At 47.3% G+C, this 17424-nt stretch overlaps 1 protein-coding gene across 1 annotated transcript in view; it reads right to left on the minus strand.

The window, feature by feature from the left end:
- The window catches only part of MRTFA (myocardin related transcription factor A), a gene marked incomplete at its 5' end in the record, with an annotated part of 201702 nt that overhangs the window by 13795 nt on the left and 170483 nt on the right, over positions 1-17424 (minus strand). Inside the window, 3 exons of the mRNA XM_082850469.1 lie at positions 953-1114; positions 2034-2109; positions 4789-4844. Of these exons, the coding sequence (XP_082706595.1) occupies positions 953-1114; positions 2034-2109; positions 4789-4844 (294 nt within the window). The remainder of the gene's footprint in view (positions 1-952; positions 1115-2033; positions 2110-4788; positions 4845-17424) is intronic.

The raw sequence follows: 17424 nt of genomic DNA on the forward strand, positions 1-17424 counted from the left end.
GGGGGCAGGTCTCAGGCCTGCGGCAGCCAAAGAAACATGTCTGTACCAGCAGTTACCAAAGTCTGAGGGAATCATGTCTGCACACCTGCCCGTGGCACACGAGGCCCTGCACGTCCTGGACTCTGTGGCCTCCCCCTCACGTCTCGACACCCGCTTCCAGCTCCACGTGCAGGCTGCTCCTTCTGCCTGCTGCACATGCTTTCATTCCTACTCACCCTGCACCCCCACCTGGGCCTCAGCTCTTCTGACGCCGACGCCCGCTGTCGGGGCCGGGGGGGCGGCCTCCATCACCCCCATCTGGGCCTCAGCTCCTCTGACGCCGATGCCCCCTGTCGGGGCCGGGGGGGTGGCCCTCCATCACCCCCACCTGGGCCTCAGCTCTTCTGACACCGACGCCCGCTGTCGGGGCCTGGGGGGGGCGGCCTCCATCTCACTCTCACCTGTTTCCTTGCCTGTATCTGCTCCTGGGCTTGAGCTCCGTAAGGACGAGGGGCTTGGTCTGCCTTGTGGGGCTGTGGCCCTAGCACCCTGCTTGGATCAATCGACCTTTACTGACTGAACTATCTGAGGAGAGTGCCAGGCTCCAAGAACAGATTTCACTAATGAAAAGAAACTACAGGCACAGTTTCAAGGTCCCAGCGTCTCCATGTGCTCACACACACCACCCCGGACACCTACCTACCTTCTCTGGGAAAGAGGGACAAGCCCCTGTGCTCACAGAGATGGGAAGTGGACAGAGGCCTCTCTGTCACTGACGCAGTTATTTTGGCACGGCGCTGATCTGTGAGGCCACTGGCGCCGTCCCAGGCTCATAGGACCCATTTATCAGGCTCTCATACTCTGTACCTCGGCTACCCCAAGGCTAAGCAGGAAGTCAGGGAGCAAGCGGTCCAGAGCCCATGCCCTCTGCACCCTGCCTTCAAGTCCACACGTGGTGGCCGGGCCTCCTCACCAATGATGGCTTCCTTCAGGCTAGACTCCACAGGCAGGATGTTCTTCTCCACCAGCTCCATGGGGCCAGGCCTCTGCGCAATCTTCTCGTTGAGGTCATCGGCCAGCCTGGCTCTCTTCAGCTTCAGCTGCTTGGCCTGCAGGGAAGGCTCAGCCGAGGTCTCTGCCCGTGGGAGAGAATGGAGCGCAGGAGGATATAGGAGTGAGGTGGTTCTGCCCTGGGAACTGCAGAGCAGCTCCCCTTCCCTCTGGGGAAGGAGCAGAGACCATGAGAACGTAAATCAAGTGCCAGGCGGAGGACGGTGGCCCGGCCTGAAGTTTCACAAGGACAGAAGAAGGGGCCCCCGCTGTGGACAGTGTGTGGTCACGTGCAACAGTGGTCACTAGGCACAGGCTGGCCCAGACGACTCTCTGAGCTGGAGCTAGAGCTGAAAGAGCACCAGGCAATGGGTGGTGTCTCCTCTCCCTCAAGCTCGCTGCATTATGGGGACAATCCACCTCCCTGCTCTGGGCCTCAGGGTCTTCCTCTGCAAAGTGTGGGGTTCAGTCTAGGAAAGTCTTCTTCCAACCCCAAAGTGGTTTCAAAACCAAACAAAAAGTGAATAGATTCAAGCCAAAACCTTTCCTTCCCTAGAATGAGGAAAGAAGTGTGTGCGGGCAGGTGGAGTACGTCTGGGATGATCTTGCTTGTATTTCACAGGTGCTCCTGTAAATACTGAGTGAGTGAATGAATGGATGGATGGATAGATGAAGGAATGAATGAAAACAGAAAGTAAACACATTTAAGAACAGCGTTGGAGGAAAGGATTTCATACCGAGGTTTTATGAGATCCAGGGCCACGACATGACCATAGAAAAAGGGAAGCCACCCCAAGAGAATGTGACTGTGCTCCTTTGGGAATTCCCAAAAGCCAGGGGTGGTTGCCCACAGCACTGCTGTTTTAACTGCGTTAAGGCTTTGGCTTGCACTGTCAACTGAAACGGGAGTGATGAAAAAGAGGGACGACAAAACGTGGGTGGTGCAGGGGTGAAAACAGTGAGAATGAGGGTTTAGATGAAGAAGCATTTCCAATCTAACACACCTTCCAATATGTGCATCCTGACCAGCTCCGATCTCTCCGGCCGGGAACGAATCTTCCGCTTCAGGTAGTCCTCTGTCTATAGAAAAAACACACCAAGCAGCTCTCAGATCCAGGTCACAAGCTTATGGCATGAACAGGACCAAAAAGCAGCCGTGCCTTTAGTGGGTCACCTCTGCAGCCACCACAATCTCAGCCTGGAGACTGCAGGGTCCTGAGGCCTGGAAGGACGCGTCCATTTTCAGCGCACCTGCCAAGGGCTTCATCCATCTGTCAAGACCATTTGTCGCTCTGAGGCTGGACTACTAATATATTTTTTAATCTATTACTTTTTTTAAAAAAATCAATTTATTTATTTTATTTTTGTCTGCATGCGGTCTTTGTTGATGTACGCTGGCTTTCTCTAGTTGCGGCGAGCAGGGGCTACTCTTCTTCGCGGTGCGCAGGATTTTCATTGCAGTGGCTTCTCTTGTTGCGGAGCACGGGCTCTAGGTGCACGGGCTTCAGTAGTTGTGGCACGTGGGCTCAGTAGTTGGGGCTTGCAGGCTCTAAAGCACAGGCTCAGTAGTTGTGGTGCACGGGCTTAGTAGCTCCACAGCATGTGGGATCTTCCCGGACCAGGGCTCGAACCCATGTCCCCTGCACTGGCAGGTGGATTCTTAACCACTGCGCCACCAGGGAAGTCCTAATCTATTACTATCATATGTTATGTTCATCAAAGAAAATTCAGAAAATTAGAAAGTAAAACAACAATAAAAATTTTTAATCATCCACCGTTAGTATTTGGGGATATTTGTTTCTAATCATTCTTCCATGCAAAAGATAAGTTTAATTTTGCAAAGCTATAATCATACTGAATATAATTTTATACCTTATTTCAAAAAACTTGGCACTGCCTGGTACCATGAGCATTTTCCATGCACTCTGAATGGCTGCTGAGTACTAATTTTGATACGTGGTGTCATAGCTCTAGTTCCTTAACGTCTCATGTCCTCATTTCTGCACTTCTGAGACGCCAAGCAAATTAAACCATTCCCTCAACAGTCTCAGAGCCAGCCCACTGCCCGGCGCTCACATTATAATGTATATATGACCCCGGATTTGTCTGACTCTAGAGCCTGTGCTCTTAACCTTTGCACCAGAATTTTACAAACCATAGGTCAAGACCATTAGTGGGTCAGCACAGAATAGGGTAGGATAGGACAGCACAGAATAGGGTAGGATAGGACAAGACAGGACAGGACAAGACAGAGCAGAGTAGGGTAGAGTAGAATTGAATAGAAAATAAATATCAGAGCATACTGCATGCCTACAGCAAGGTAAAGACTTGCTCCCTGGACTGGCCTTGGTGCTCTGACTGGTCAGCTCTGTGCCAGCCCCAGGGTGGTGCTGAGCTCTCCAGGAGATGGCTTACAGTGGCCGCGGGTTCAGAGCCTATCACCCATCTGCAGTGGGCAGAAGTACTGCCATGACTGCCAGAGAAGACGGCAGAACAGGTGTCGTACACTGCAGGTCTTCACAGACAGCAGAGGGAGGCATACGGTACTGATGAAGAAAACACCTGGAGTCCACACCCCAAGGTTTAAATCCCAGTAAGTTGCCACTTACTAGCTGGACAAGTTAGTTAACCTCTCTTAACTGCATCTATTAAGATAAAGATAATAACACCTAATTCATAAGAGCTGATGTGAACATAAACAAGAAAAGGGTATAATTTCACATATAAAAGTACTCAGTAAACTAGTAGCTGTACTAATTAGTTCGTATTTACTCCTTGCCTTGGAGAAGCAGGCCAGGAAATGGTGCCAAGTCTTAAGACTGGGTTGAGGGCACAGGCAATGACATTCCTTTTCTCTCTGCTGTATTCTCTCATCCTCCCAGGCACTGAAACAGTGCAGCTGGTCACTCCTTTGGTTCCCAGGACCTGTGGCCTCATTCTTCCCACTCACTCTAAGAATTAATCATAATTTTCCTTAGAAATTTGTTAAAAATAAAATAAAGACAGAAGATAGTAAGATAAATCTTGGAGGTAAATATTTCAGTCTCTGAAAGAGCTGTGGGTCTTAGGGAGCCCTGGCCTATGATCCTCCATCTGGGGAGGCTCTCTTCCCTTGTCTTTTACATAAAAGAGAAAAGTGAAGGGGCTGAGAGGGGGAAGCATGTTCTGGCGAATTCCCCATCTCCGCCCACACTGGGCAGCAGAATATCCCCTGAGGCCCCCGAGGGAACTGAAACCGAGGGGGACAGGGCAACAAGCCAGGTGCTGCAGTGTGAACCTGAGCTCAGAGGGACCCAGCTTCTGCTTCCACGGCCTCAAGTGGACCCTGGCTGCTCAGGGGCACACGGAGACCAGTAAGGTTTCCATGCCCATTCTGGAGAGGTGTGGGCAGTGTGGCCAGACAGGAGGGACCACCACTCAGCAAGCTTTTCCGTGGCTGGTGGTCGTGTCCTAACAGCTACAAAAGGCTAAGTGGAATTAAAGATGGGAAAATACTAGTGGTCTCCAAACCAAAAGAAGGGAGGTGACCATTACATACCCTTGAACGTACTAAAGGAAGAAACTCATTGTGATCATGGCCCATATCATCACACTGGGAGACACTTGGGTGGGGATGAAGCAGAAAAGCCAGAGCTTTCTATTTAGAACCATAAGGCCAGGGCTGACCCTGGAGGCAACGCTAGACTGGAAGGAAGATGACAGCAGCACAACAGGCTCTGAAAATGCTCTTAGGAATCCTTGGGAAGCAAGGTGCCTTACCCTGGCCCGCTCCAAGCTCCTTCTCTGCTCATGAAATGCAGCTGGACTTTTCAAAGCTGTTGGGAGAAGAATGATAAAAGAATTACTTTATAGTGAAGCATCATGTCTACTGCTACAATTTACAGTGGAGAAGGTATCTTAAATTCAAGTTAATTTTAGCAGTACTATTAATATCAGCTGAAGTGAAGAAGAAAACGGCACCTGAGTAAGCACATATCTTTATGGTTCAGCTACCCCATCAAAACAATTCTGGTTACTTTGTTCCTAATGGGAACAGTCACTGCCTAAGCTTGGGCTCTGTAAGGTGCACCCAGGGAACATAACTTTAATATAATCCTTATGGAGCAGTCAACTCTCCAAGAATGCCCACTGGGCCTCCCTTTACCCTCGGGGAGACCGAGACACAGAGCAGAGCTGCAAGTTGGGTCCACCCACTTTCCTTCTCCAACCTCATCAGGAATCGCAAAGTGACCGAACTGTCTGAATGAGGCAGTTAAACCAAAAAGACATTGCATCTACTTGGGTGCCATTTCCTTCTTCGGTTCAGCTGGTATTAATAGTTCTGCTAAAATTAACTTGAATTTCATCTTGAAGGACTGAAAGAACTTCACCATGATTGTCTGGTTAACCTTGGTGCACACAACCAGCAGCTAACCAGAGGCTCACTGTGTCCCCTGTCACGGACCCGGCTCTTTTCTGGGGCTACCACCACATGGCCACAGCTCGCAACTCAGCAAAGCACACCGAGGGTGGGGAGATCAAAGCAGGACCCTCTACAAATGCAGCGCTGTGAAGAGAGTCTGTGTCCAAAACTCAGCAGATAACGAGTTGGGACACCCTGAGGATGAGAGGGGAAAAGGCCTGACTCACTTCAAGTTGGGAACAACAGCAGTAAGAGAGAAATTCATAAGACCGTGGTCAGTTTCACTTCTGCTGCCCTAGAATTTCAGAGCAGCTGTGAAACTGTGTGTGCAGATAACTTTTGCTGGGCTGCTGGCTGTGGTAGGAGTGCAGGGGTAAGGAGACGCTAAAAGTAGCCAGAGCACAGATATGACCCTATCCTGCCTGGGCCTTTGTGCTTCCTCCCCCCATCCCACCCCCAGGGGCTGGGCCTCAGGAGCAGCAGTCCCCGAAGAAAGCTCCAAATGTCACTGCAGTACTTCTTTTTTTCTCTAAGTTTTTTTTTTCCCTAATATTAAAGTAAAAAAGAAACCCATTTTAAAACATCAGTTGGAAGTACCCTATCTTCTAACGGCAGGGGGAGCGCTAGATTTAACAAATAATCTCTAAGGAAAACCAGCACAGGCTCCCTCTCCAAGCTACCAGAGCGTTCCAAAGCATGACCCAGGCCATCCCAGCTCTAATCTGAAGGTCTTGGCATCTCAGTGGGTAAGCAGACAGCCCCTGCACCTGCTTCTACTGAGTAAGGCTGGTTCAACTCCAAAATCAGCCTCCAAAAGTCCTGATATGCAGAGTGTGATGGACCAGCAGGGAATGAACACACAACCTTGCTCTAGGAGCGCTTATCACACAGATGAGACGAGAAGCACTAAGAATCAAAGCAAAACTCAGTGTCCGCCCCCCCTCCCCCGCCCCCAGCTGCCTTTCTGCCTCAGTTTTCTCCACAGCTCATCACCGCCTGACACCCTGGATGGTCATGAACTGCATCTCTCTGTATTCACTGCCAGCCTCCTACCACTACAATAAGCTCCTCTGGGCACGGCAGGGGGTTTGTCTACTTCTTTCTGACAGTACCCCCGCCACGGAGAGCACATAAGTCATTCAATGAATTAATGAATATTCTATAAGGAACGGATACAAAGTGTACACTGGTGACAGGAAAACTAGAGGATCCTGTGAGCTCTAAACTTTCATTTGTACAGCCAGAATTAGGCTCTCATCTTGGTTCAAAACGTCACAGAAGTCCCAGATATAAAAGCAAGACATGTGCATGCCTGTCCTGGGTTCCACCAGTTACCGCTGGTGTGACACGGGGAATGACTGCTTTCCAGGTCTCATTTTCTTCTTCTGTGGAGTCGAGTCCGCCCACCTCCCAGAACTCCTGTGACAACCGAAGGAGAGTGAAAGGGCTTTGCAGACAGTGGTGCACTCACCAACACATTTAGGGTGCTGCTGTCATCACGTGCAGTGATTTGGTTGAAACAGGGGTTAGATTCCCACACGGGCCAGCTAGTTCCTACACCACGGTCACAGATAATCTGGCTAAACACCAGTCAGCGTGCAACGACCTACACTGGCTATCCTAAGGGGTAAGGCACAGATCCAGCTTCTGGGAAAACAACTCACAAAGCGCAGAATTTCTTGATGGAAGGGGAGTGTAACATTTTCATGTACAACGAGGATGTTGCACCATGAGTGGGGATAAGTGACAGGTGAACTGGCTGTACTGTACGTGACTTCCTGCTTTCCACTGGGTTAAGGAAATTTTTGCATAATAGCGAGGATGCCTACCTTCTGTGGTGGGCATGGTTCTAAATACTTTAAAATGTTACCTAATTGAATACTCCTATTGATTCCACGTGATGTGTAATATTCCACTGTACAGATGAGGACAGGCTCAGAAAGGGTAGGAAAGGCAGCAAGTGGCAGAATAGGATCATAACCGAATTCTCTCTCACCCTTAAGTCAGAGTTCTTTCCCTCCTCTGGGTTGGCTCCTTAACTTCTTCAAAAAGTGGAGAAGAATGACCCCATTGGATGGGAGGCAAGGAGGCCTCAACGACCTGCAATGCTTAGATGTAGGGCTGAGGGCAGGCCATGTGGAAAGGCCAGCTCGACCACAGTCCTGAGCACAAACATGCGTAAGGAAGGCTCAGAAGAGGGGTGCAAAGTACACAAAGCAGGTACACAAAGCCACGGTTTCAAACCTGGGGCTCACCATGGAGCTTAAGGTGCAGCCTTCAGCACTGATACTAGGAGACGAGCCTGGAGGTGGATGAGAAGACGAGAGCAGTTCACTAGCTGCTCAGAGCTTGGGCAAAAGAACCAGAAATGAAGCCCAAGAAAAGAATTCAAAACAATAATTACTGATTCCAAAAGACTGTTTCATTTTATAACAACATTATAATCTCATTGAATCCTCTTAACAACCGTGAGGTAGGCACCACTATTCCAATTCTATACGTGAGGAAACTAACACTGCAGTAACCTGCGAGGTCACTCACCAAGTGGCGGACCCCAACCCAGGTCCAGCTCTGTCTCTCTTTCTCCCTTTGTGACAAGTGTGTAGGCTTCTATCAGCCCTTGAAGAGCCCACTCACTTTGTGCTGCTCTCTCCCCACGTCTAATTCTGCTCCGTGACAGCAAGTTCAGCGATTTCAAGAGCTACTTCCAACATGTGAAAGGAAGAGGGGGAGCAATGACCAGGTGTCTTGTACGGGCTTCAGTCAGGACTCCTGGAAGGCGCTTCCCAGGCCCATCTGGGGAAGCCTGGAGCTGGGGCAGCCAGTGCTCTCGGTAGGCCGGGGTTTGGGGTGGAAAGGCACTCCTATACATGTCTGGCCAGCTCTGTTAAAAGCTGCAGCCGGGGAGGGTAACCTAGTGAAGAGATTAGGAGTGATAAAGGTAAGCCCTGGGCTTTCTTGATGTAGAAGCAGGTGGCAATGTATAGTCAAAAATCACAAGCTTCCACGCTAAGGGAATGAGACACAAGGAAGTACAGCAACGCAGAAAATAATTTAAAAGTTTAGGCCTCTACTAGCTGTGGAAAATCCCCAAAGGCTCGAAGCTAACCCATAAACATGTGTCTGAGTAGGAGGGCGGCATTCACCTTGGACGCGCACACCCTCTCTCGCTGCCTTAATGCTTTGCCAGAGGAGCCAGGGCACTGCTCACTCGGAAATTTTATTTTCCCAGAAACTCCTAGAAGGCAGTCTCTGAAAGAGAAGCCCCGCCAAACCAATGCAAACCCAAGCACTGTGCACGTTGTTTATGAGAATATACATTTTTGGTGTCAGAGGGCACCAAAACTTGATCCTCTACTCCCACCCTCCGGGAGCTGGTCTCCTGGAACACTTGCGCGGCTTTGCGTGAACACAGGGGGGTGTGCAAACAGGTGCTCAAACGAAAAATAACCAAGCCCCCCCCCCACGGAAATCAAATGAACACAAGTGGCTAAGAGGTGTGGTGCTCTTAGTCACAGTTTCGGTGCTAGATGTGGGCCCCGCCCCTGGCTGCCTCTAACCCCCGATTTAATACTCTGTTCCCTCTCTCCAGCGCCCATCTTCTTTCTCCCCTTACACATTTGCTACCTTAATTAAGTGAGGTCATTTGTGAACTAAAAAGAGAAAAACTGTTTCAATTTCCTTTTTCAAAACACACTGCCATCCACTTCCAGGGGGAGTTCGGTGCTGTGCTGGGTGTGATCTGATCAGACGGAGCGCTGCGATCTGATCTAGCACCGAAGCGCGAACATAAGGAGCCTTAAAAACCAACCTAGCGGGGCTTCCCTGGTGGCGCAGTGGTTAAGAATCCGCCTGCCAATGCAGGGGACACGGGTTTGAATCCTGGTCCGGGAAGATCCCACATGCCGCGGAGCGGCTGGGCCCGTGAGCCACAATTACTGAGCCTGCGTTCTAGAGCCCGTGTTCCACAACAAGAGAAGCCTGCGCACCACAATGAAGAGCAGCCCCTGCTCGCCACAACTAGAGAAAGCCTGCGCGCAGCAACAAAGACCCAAGGCAGCCAATAAATAAATAAATAAATAAATAAAAAGAGAGTAACTTAAAAAACAAAAAACAAAACCAACCTAGCACATGAATGTAGCGCTTTCCCATCACCAGCCCCAAATTTAGTTCAATATGTAGGCAAGTGAAAGCCTCCTAGGAGCCACAAAGCAGTTCTGGAAATGCATCTCAGCAAGAAGGATAGCAACAAACCACAGATATTCATTTTCTCATCATTATCATTAAGGAATATTTATTAGGTGCCTGGGTCTGAATGTCACTTTATTAGGTGCTGACATAGTAAAAATGATCGTTCCCATACTATGCTAGAATTAAGCTCACGGCCAATTCTGTATTCAGAGGAACTCAAAGGCTATAAACACAGGACAGCTAACAGAGATCAACAGACTGACATGGGCTAAAGAGCCCTTCTTCCAGGCAAGCCTGCTGGATTTCTCTGTTCACTGTAGAAGCAGCAGGCATACGCACAGTGCATCTCTGGGGGCTGTGTCTCTGTGTGGTAACAAACATACTTAACAACTCAGGTGGGAAATCAGAACTACGTCCATTCATCCATCTATCTAATAAATAATTCTTAAGCAACTGCTGTGCTAGTTACTGAGGACAAGCATGTACAGGATGGAGTCCCAGCCCTCAAAGGCAGCTCAGGGTCCGGTCAGGGAAAAAGACAAATAATTACAATACAAGATGGAAGCATAGTTGTAGGGGTAATTTAAAGTGCTACGTAAGACAGAAGAGGCAAAATTCTGCCTGAGGAAAGAGTGTGTGAACTGTCTGGGTAGATTTTACAGAGAAAACCCAAATGAATGGAATAGAAACACCACAGGCAGACAAGGAAGGTCATCTAAGAGCGTGACAAGTTCTAGGGACTACAAGTGGTCTGATGTGGTGGGACCAGGGTGTTCACGTGGGGATCATGAGGCTTGGGGGGGCAGGGGGCAGGGCCGGCATCTGGGGAGCCGGGGAAGACATGTTCTCTGTTCTTCCCACTAAGTACAAATAAACACTCTGGACCTTACACAAATAGGTTCTGAAAGGTGGAGGGAAGGTGGCAGACTGGCTAGGGACCTTGGAACCCAAAGAATGACACAGTGGCGAGTCCCCCGAGTTTCCTTTTTGCCTTACATCCCAGACTTGGAGCTGAAGAAGCTGGCAACCTGGAAATGCCAATGGAAGCGGACAAAAAAGGCCCAACAAAACCTACTCTCGCTAGCCACAGGACCAGGAAAAGGGCAGCCTAGCAAGAGAAAAAACTTAAGACAGTAATCATTCTACTCCAGACAGACAGCACGGTGAAAGCCCCACCCTCAACAGGAAAGGCCAAGTGGGAGGCTAGACTTTCACCCTTACAAGGCTGTAATGAAGCACCCCAACACCCCTGCCAGGTGGTGTCAAAGAAGGCCAAGTAGGAGGCTGCCCCCAGCCCAAGGAATAAGTGGAGACCAAGTGGGGAGCCTGGACTTACACCCCCTCTAGCAGTAAGGAGATTCCCCCCCTCCCCCGGCTGAGGTGGTGTCACGGGGAGGACTGGTGAGGTGTCAGGACTTTCACCATTACAAGGTCACCTCCACCCACAAAGAAGTTTAACATCGTGTCATCCAAGCCCTGGAAGGAGAGGAAAAAGACGGGTTGGAAGAGTACTTAAAACTTCCCAAATTTGGCAAGAGACATAAGTCTTCAGAGACTGAAGAAGCTGAGCAAACCCCAAACAAGTTAAACCCAAAGCAGTTCACCCCAGGATACATCAGAATTAAACTTTTGAAAACTAAAAACACAGAAAAACACTTGAAAGCAGCCAGAGGAGAAACAATTTGAACGACAAAAGATTTCTCATCAGAAACCATGGAGGCCAGAGTTACCACATTAACCAGGCGAGTGACATGATCAGAACCACATGGAGGGGTGGGGAGTTATTTCTAACTTGATGTTTTATGTTAAAAAATGGAATGAAGACGTGGCACATATACACAATGGAATATTACTCAGCCATAGAAAGAAACGAAACTGAGCTATTTGTAGTGAGGTGGATGGACCTAGAGTCCGTCATACAGAGTGAAGTAAGTCAGAAAGAGAAAAAAATACCGTATGCTAACACATATGTATGGAATCTAAAAAAAAAAAATGGTTCTGAAGAACCTAGGGGCGGGACAGGAATAGAGACGCAGGCCTACTAGAGAATGGACTTGAGGACATGGGGAGGGGGAAGCGTAAGCTAGGACGAAGTGAGAGAGTGGCATGGACATACATACACTACCGAATGTAAAACAGATACTAGTGGGAAGCAGCTGCATGGCACAGGGAGATCAGCTCAGTGCTTTGTGACCACCTAGAAGGGTGGGATAGGGAGGGTGGGAGGGAGGGAGACGTAAGAGGGAAGAGATATGGGGATATATGTATAACTGATTCACTTTGTTATAAAACAGAAACTAAAACACCATTGTAAAACAATTATACTCCAATAAAGATGTTAAAAAAAAATTAAATGAGCAGAAACATACCTGGTAATTGGTATATATTCATTTCACCACTCATGTCTGCACTCACATGGCTCCCCCCTCTTCCCTGCACCCCCTTTTAACTTTGAATTTTTTTGGAAACCTACAAAAACACTGAAAGAGCAAGTAGTAAATGACCCTATAACTCTGACCTAGATTCACCAGTTATCTTTTAGCCATATTTGTTTTCTCTCTCTCCTGTGCGCACATGCACAGACACACAATTTTGTTTATTTAATCACTTGGAAGTGAGTTGCAGACACAGTTGTCCCTTGGTATCTGCAGGTGACTGGCTCCTGGATGCCCCACGGACACCAAAATCCATGTACCAAAATCTTGTATAAGGATGTTCAAGTTCCTTATACAAAATGGTGCAGCATTTGCATATAACCTATGCACATTCTCCCATATACTTTAAATCATCTCTAGATTACTTATAATCCCTAATACAATGTGATTGCTATGTAAATAATTTCCAGTACGTGGCAAATGCAAGTTTTGCGAACTTTCTGGAATTTTTTTTTCCAAATATTTTCCATCTGCGGTTGGTTGAACCCACATATTTAGAACCTGTGGATACGAAACCTGCAGATACAGAGGGATGACTATCAATCACATTTCACCCCTAAATTCTTCAATATGCATTTCCTAAGAAGAAAGACATTCTCTTATCTAACTAAAATATCTTTATCACACCTCAGAAAATTAATATTAATCCAATAATATAATCGAATTTGCAGTCCATGTTGGAATTTCCTCAATTGCCCGTCAAATGTCTTATAGCGGTTTGGATTTTCCCCCTTAATCCAAGATGTAATCAAGAATCATGCACTACATTTCATAGTTGTCTCCTCGGTCACATTTTGAAACAGTACTCCTGCCTTCTGCACTTTTCCTGACACTGACTTAAGTATAGTTTTGTGGAAAGAATGTCCTATATTCTGAATTTGGCTGTTTCCTCGTGATTAGATTTAGGTTAAACATTTTTGGCAGGAAGACTACACAGCTGATGTGTACTTCTTAACATCAGGAGGCACACACAGTACCATGCTGCCCAACCACTGACAGTGCTGAAAGCATGAAAGGTGACACCAGATCTCTCCATCCTAAAGGGAGCATTTCCCCTTTTGTAATTAATACATAATCTGTGGGGTAACATTTTGAGGCCTTGTGAAAATCCTGTTCCCTAAGCACTGCTTACCTAATGGTTTTAGCATCTATTGATGATACCTGCCTGAAATCAAGTATTACATTGGGAATTGCAAAAGAGTAAGAATTGCATTTTTACAAGATCACTCTAGTAGAGATCAAGAGGCCATTCAGAAGAATAAAATGGAGTGACCGGGTAAATGGTTGTACCATTAACACTCCCAGAGAGGGGATACAGAAGGAGTAGGCCTGGGACAGGGTGGGACAGATGGTGTTTAGTTTGGGACATGCTGAATATGAGCTAATTGTGTGACATCCTATCAAGAGATGTGCAAGTGGTATGTGTGTGTACTTGCATGTGTGTATATATGTACATATGCTTGTATGTGTATGTGTGTGCATACGGCATCATCTAGGGATAATGTAATATATGTTATGTTGAGACAGAAGAAATACTTCCCAGGATGAATCTTAAGAGACTCTCAGAATTTAAGCATAGGTGACGGACAGAGCCCAGCAAAAGAACCTGAGAAGGCTCATGGGGGTGGGAGAAGGCCATAAAGATATAGAGACTCGGCTTCAAGAAAAAGGGTGTAGGTAGAAAGAGAGAGATGTTAATAGTGGGCAGGTCAGATAAAATATGGCTTGCAAAGTTTCCAGAGGATTACTCATACTTAGGACACAGCCAGAGGTCTCGGAGCTATGCTGGTGAGTTGGTGGAGATGGGGACCAATCACAAGAGGCAGAGGAGTAAGAGTGAGGGTGGGGTCCAGAGGTGTGTGTCCCCTAAGGGGTTAAGACCGCTAACTGTTGGTTACTCACTCCCAGCAAATATTAATTGAGAGCCCACATGTCCGTTGGTGCTGGGATATCCTTGTTCTTCCCTAGTGAAGAATGATGCATCAGACAAATAAACACCTAACACAGCAGGAGGTGGTGCATGCTCTGAAGAAATATAAAGCAGGGTACGGGCGATAGGGGGCGATAGGGCAGGATTTTATACGCAGTGGTCAGGGAAAGACTTTCTAAGGTGATGTTTGAGCCAAGACCTGGAGGAAAGGAATGAGCCCTGCAGGCAAGGAGAAGAGCAAGTGCAAAGGCCCTGGGTGGCAACCTGCCTGAGAGACAGAGGGACCTCAAGCAGGACAGGCTGGCAGAGCAGAGTGAGCAAAGAGAAGAGTGGGAAGAGACGCTGTAAGAGGGGGAGCCGCAGAGGGCCCTGCAGGACTTTGGACTTTACCCTGTTCTCAAGTAGAAATAGAGGGCATGAAACAGGGAGAAGAAATAAAGCAGGATTGTGCCTGTCAACCGTGCTGTTGACAAAAAGGCTCCTGAGGGTAACGTAAATAAAAAGATCTGCTGCAAATGGTTTCCTTGTTTTCCCCCTGCTGTTTGCACAGCATGCTGGGAATTACCTTACTTGAGCTTCTTAGTACCCGCTATTTCCTACACTTTATAAAGGAGAACTGACTTGCCTGGGATCACATCCTACTTAACGGCAGGACAAAGGCCTCTGGTTCTTCTGATTCTAAAATTCAGATCTTTTAATTTATGTATATTTCAGCATAAGCCAGGTAGGAGGAGGAGTGGGAGTGGGTCAGAGAAAAGATACTTCTCTGATCAAGCATCTTAAAAAAAAAAATTGACAGTTACAAAAAAATAACAGTGATTTTAATCTGATCTTTTACATTTTGCTTTCTTCTCCTCGCTATTCCTCTGCAAAGAAATGCTGCCTTGTCATTTGCTCCAATATTGGCAATGGGACAGAAGGGAGGACTTCAGATATAACCTCAGAAAATGTCAAGGGGCACACATTTTCCCATCCCTTTTCCCATCAACCCTCTCTCAAAGGGGTCAACATAGCAGAAGAGGGAGTCACCGTATAATCAAACTCCTTCCAAAGTTAACTGAGTCTTTTGCCACATCCCGTGGCCCTAGCGCAGAAGTTTGTCACACAGCTCCAGGAAGTTCATTAACTCCGCCAAACTGACCACAGACATGGTGCAAGGCCATATGAGAGGCAGGCAAGGCAGGCTTTTCCCAGCATTGGAGGCAAGGGGTCATAAGCTGTCTGTACTCAATCATTTTATATGCAGCAGCCTCAACTGTCTTAGAAATTCATCAACTCTTGAATCACGTGGATAGGACTATCCTGTACTTCAGAACTCCTGGCGAGAAGACAGTAACAATATTCTACGCCGTCACTAAAAATGAAAAGGGGAAGGATGCCAGCAACCCTTGGTCCAGTGTTTCTCCGAGTGTGGTTCCAGAACCACACTTGCATTAGAAAGTCTCTGGAGGGCAAGAATCTCTATGTAATGCAGAGATCCCAGAGCTTCAAGAATTTCAATCTTTAGTCAGCTCTTCAAGGAGGCTGGTGCCAATAAAATTTGAAAACCATTGTTTCCCTAGTCCAAAAGGCAGGGGAAAGGTGACACTGCAGATGAGAAAGTAAGAATTTTTATTTGCTCATTCTCCACCACCAGGGGCTAAGTGACTAAAAAGTACACCTAGTTAAGGACTTGATAATTTTTCGGAACAGCTAACTCAAAATTGCAACTCTGATGGCTGTGTAGGTGTCCACAAATTGGTAGAGTTTAATCTCCTGAGCTCCTTTCAGGACCACTGCTTCGAGGTGCAAAGTATGTATTTCTGAGAGTCAGAGGATCAGGGCTTTTTGCCATCTTCCTCACACCCTGGCGAGGGCCTCATTCAGCTGGGATGGATTCCACACCCTGCTGTTTGTATTCGGGCCTGGCAACACACTCAGTGGAAGGCAGCTACAGAAATGTAGTCCTTGGTCTTAGCACACAGCAGGTGAGGAGCACAGAGGTTGGCTGTGTCACTGATGTGTAAGGGTTTACAACAGCATTAGGGGAATGATTTTTCTTGGGATTCCACATCCAGGCAGAGGAGGGGCCCTTAACCTGGGACACACTATACCAGCTTTAGAGTATCTATGAAACCCTGGAAACTGTGTGCTGAATTTTGGGTACTTGCTTGGGCAACTGTCTAGTGAGAGGATGTGTAAGATTTTCCGAGGAGCATCAATGGCACACACACACACACAAAATCAAGAACCTCTGATTTAACTAAGCGTTATTAGGACAGAAGTGAAAAGATGCCCATGGCCTTCAAGCCAGCAGACAAGAGCAGCAACTTGGAAGCAATTTTAATAGAGAGTTTAAAAATGATGGAGCTACTCTCACATACAACCCCTCCCCACTAACTTTCACCTTTCCCCACCAACTGTAGTTCCTGATCTAACACTGTTTTCAATTTTAATATTTACAAAGTTGAAATTTTGAAAGTACATCAAGCTATCATCATGAATTCCTCTGTCAATAAGAATCATTAGACCGTGACTTTCAGGAATTAGCATGGGGTTCAGAGCCAGAAGACCTGGAGTGGATCCACCTCTGTCTTTTAGTGGTGCTGTGACCTTGGGCAAGTCACATGACCCCTCTGAGCCTCAGTATTCTCATCGGCAAAATGGCAATTATATAATTTGCCGTGATGACTCCTAGCATCAAAGTGAAAGTGCTCTGCCATCTGCTAGAAGCTCTGGTTAATAAGCGTTTGGCACTGTTACTGTTTTAACTTTTTCTTCTGTGCCATCTTCCTTCTGAAGAGAACAGCGTGGGTGTGGAGTCAAATGCTGAGAGCTAACTGGGGTTGACTTCCATTTTTTGTCTTTCTGTTTTTATCTGTCATACCAAAATGCCTGCAAAAATAACCTGCAATTGTTGACCATTAACCAAAGAGTTGTGTCAACAGTCCAGGGACTGGCCATGACAACGAAAACCAGAACTAAGTTCATGTGAATCAAAGAAAGAGCTTGGGTGATGGGGTATGGGGAAGGGATCATGCACTCTGGGGCAAGCACGGGTCCAAACTGACAGGCAGAAAATGTGCTTCAGCCATATCCTGTTTTGGCACTTGGGCTGTCACCCCCACCCAAACCATCAGGGAAGCCAACTACCAGGAATGAATGTTAAAAATGGAGACTCAAGGATGCTAATCTTTTCCTTTGCAGAAGTGCAAGCTGCTCCAGAATCTTCAACCTTGACCCACTGATGGTGAAAGAGACTCAAGACTGGGACAAAAAAGTCATAGCACAATCCTGCATGGCATGAATATCAACAGGTACAGTGAATTCCAAAAGGCTAAAATATCAGGGGTCTAATATTTTGAATTTGGCCTTCCAAGTTTCTCTTTGACGTGTATGCCAGCCATGTTTGTATCTGCCTTTCACACCATAGCCCAGCCTAATATTCCAGATCAGTC

The sequence above is a fragment of the Leucopleurus acutus genome (assembly GCF_964270905.1).
Source record: "Leucopleurus acutus genome assembly, chromosome: 11".
Taxonomy (NCBI): Eukaryota; Metazoa; Chordata; class Mammalia; order Artiodactyla; family Delphinidae; genus Leucopleurus; species Leucopleurus acutus.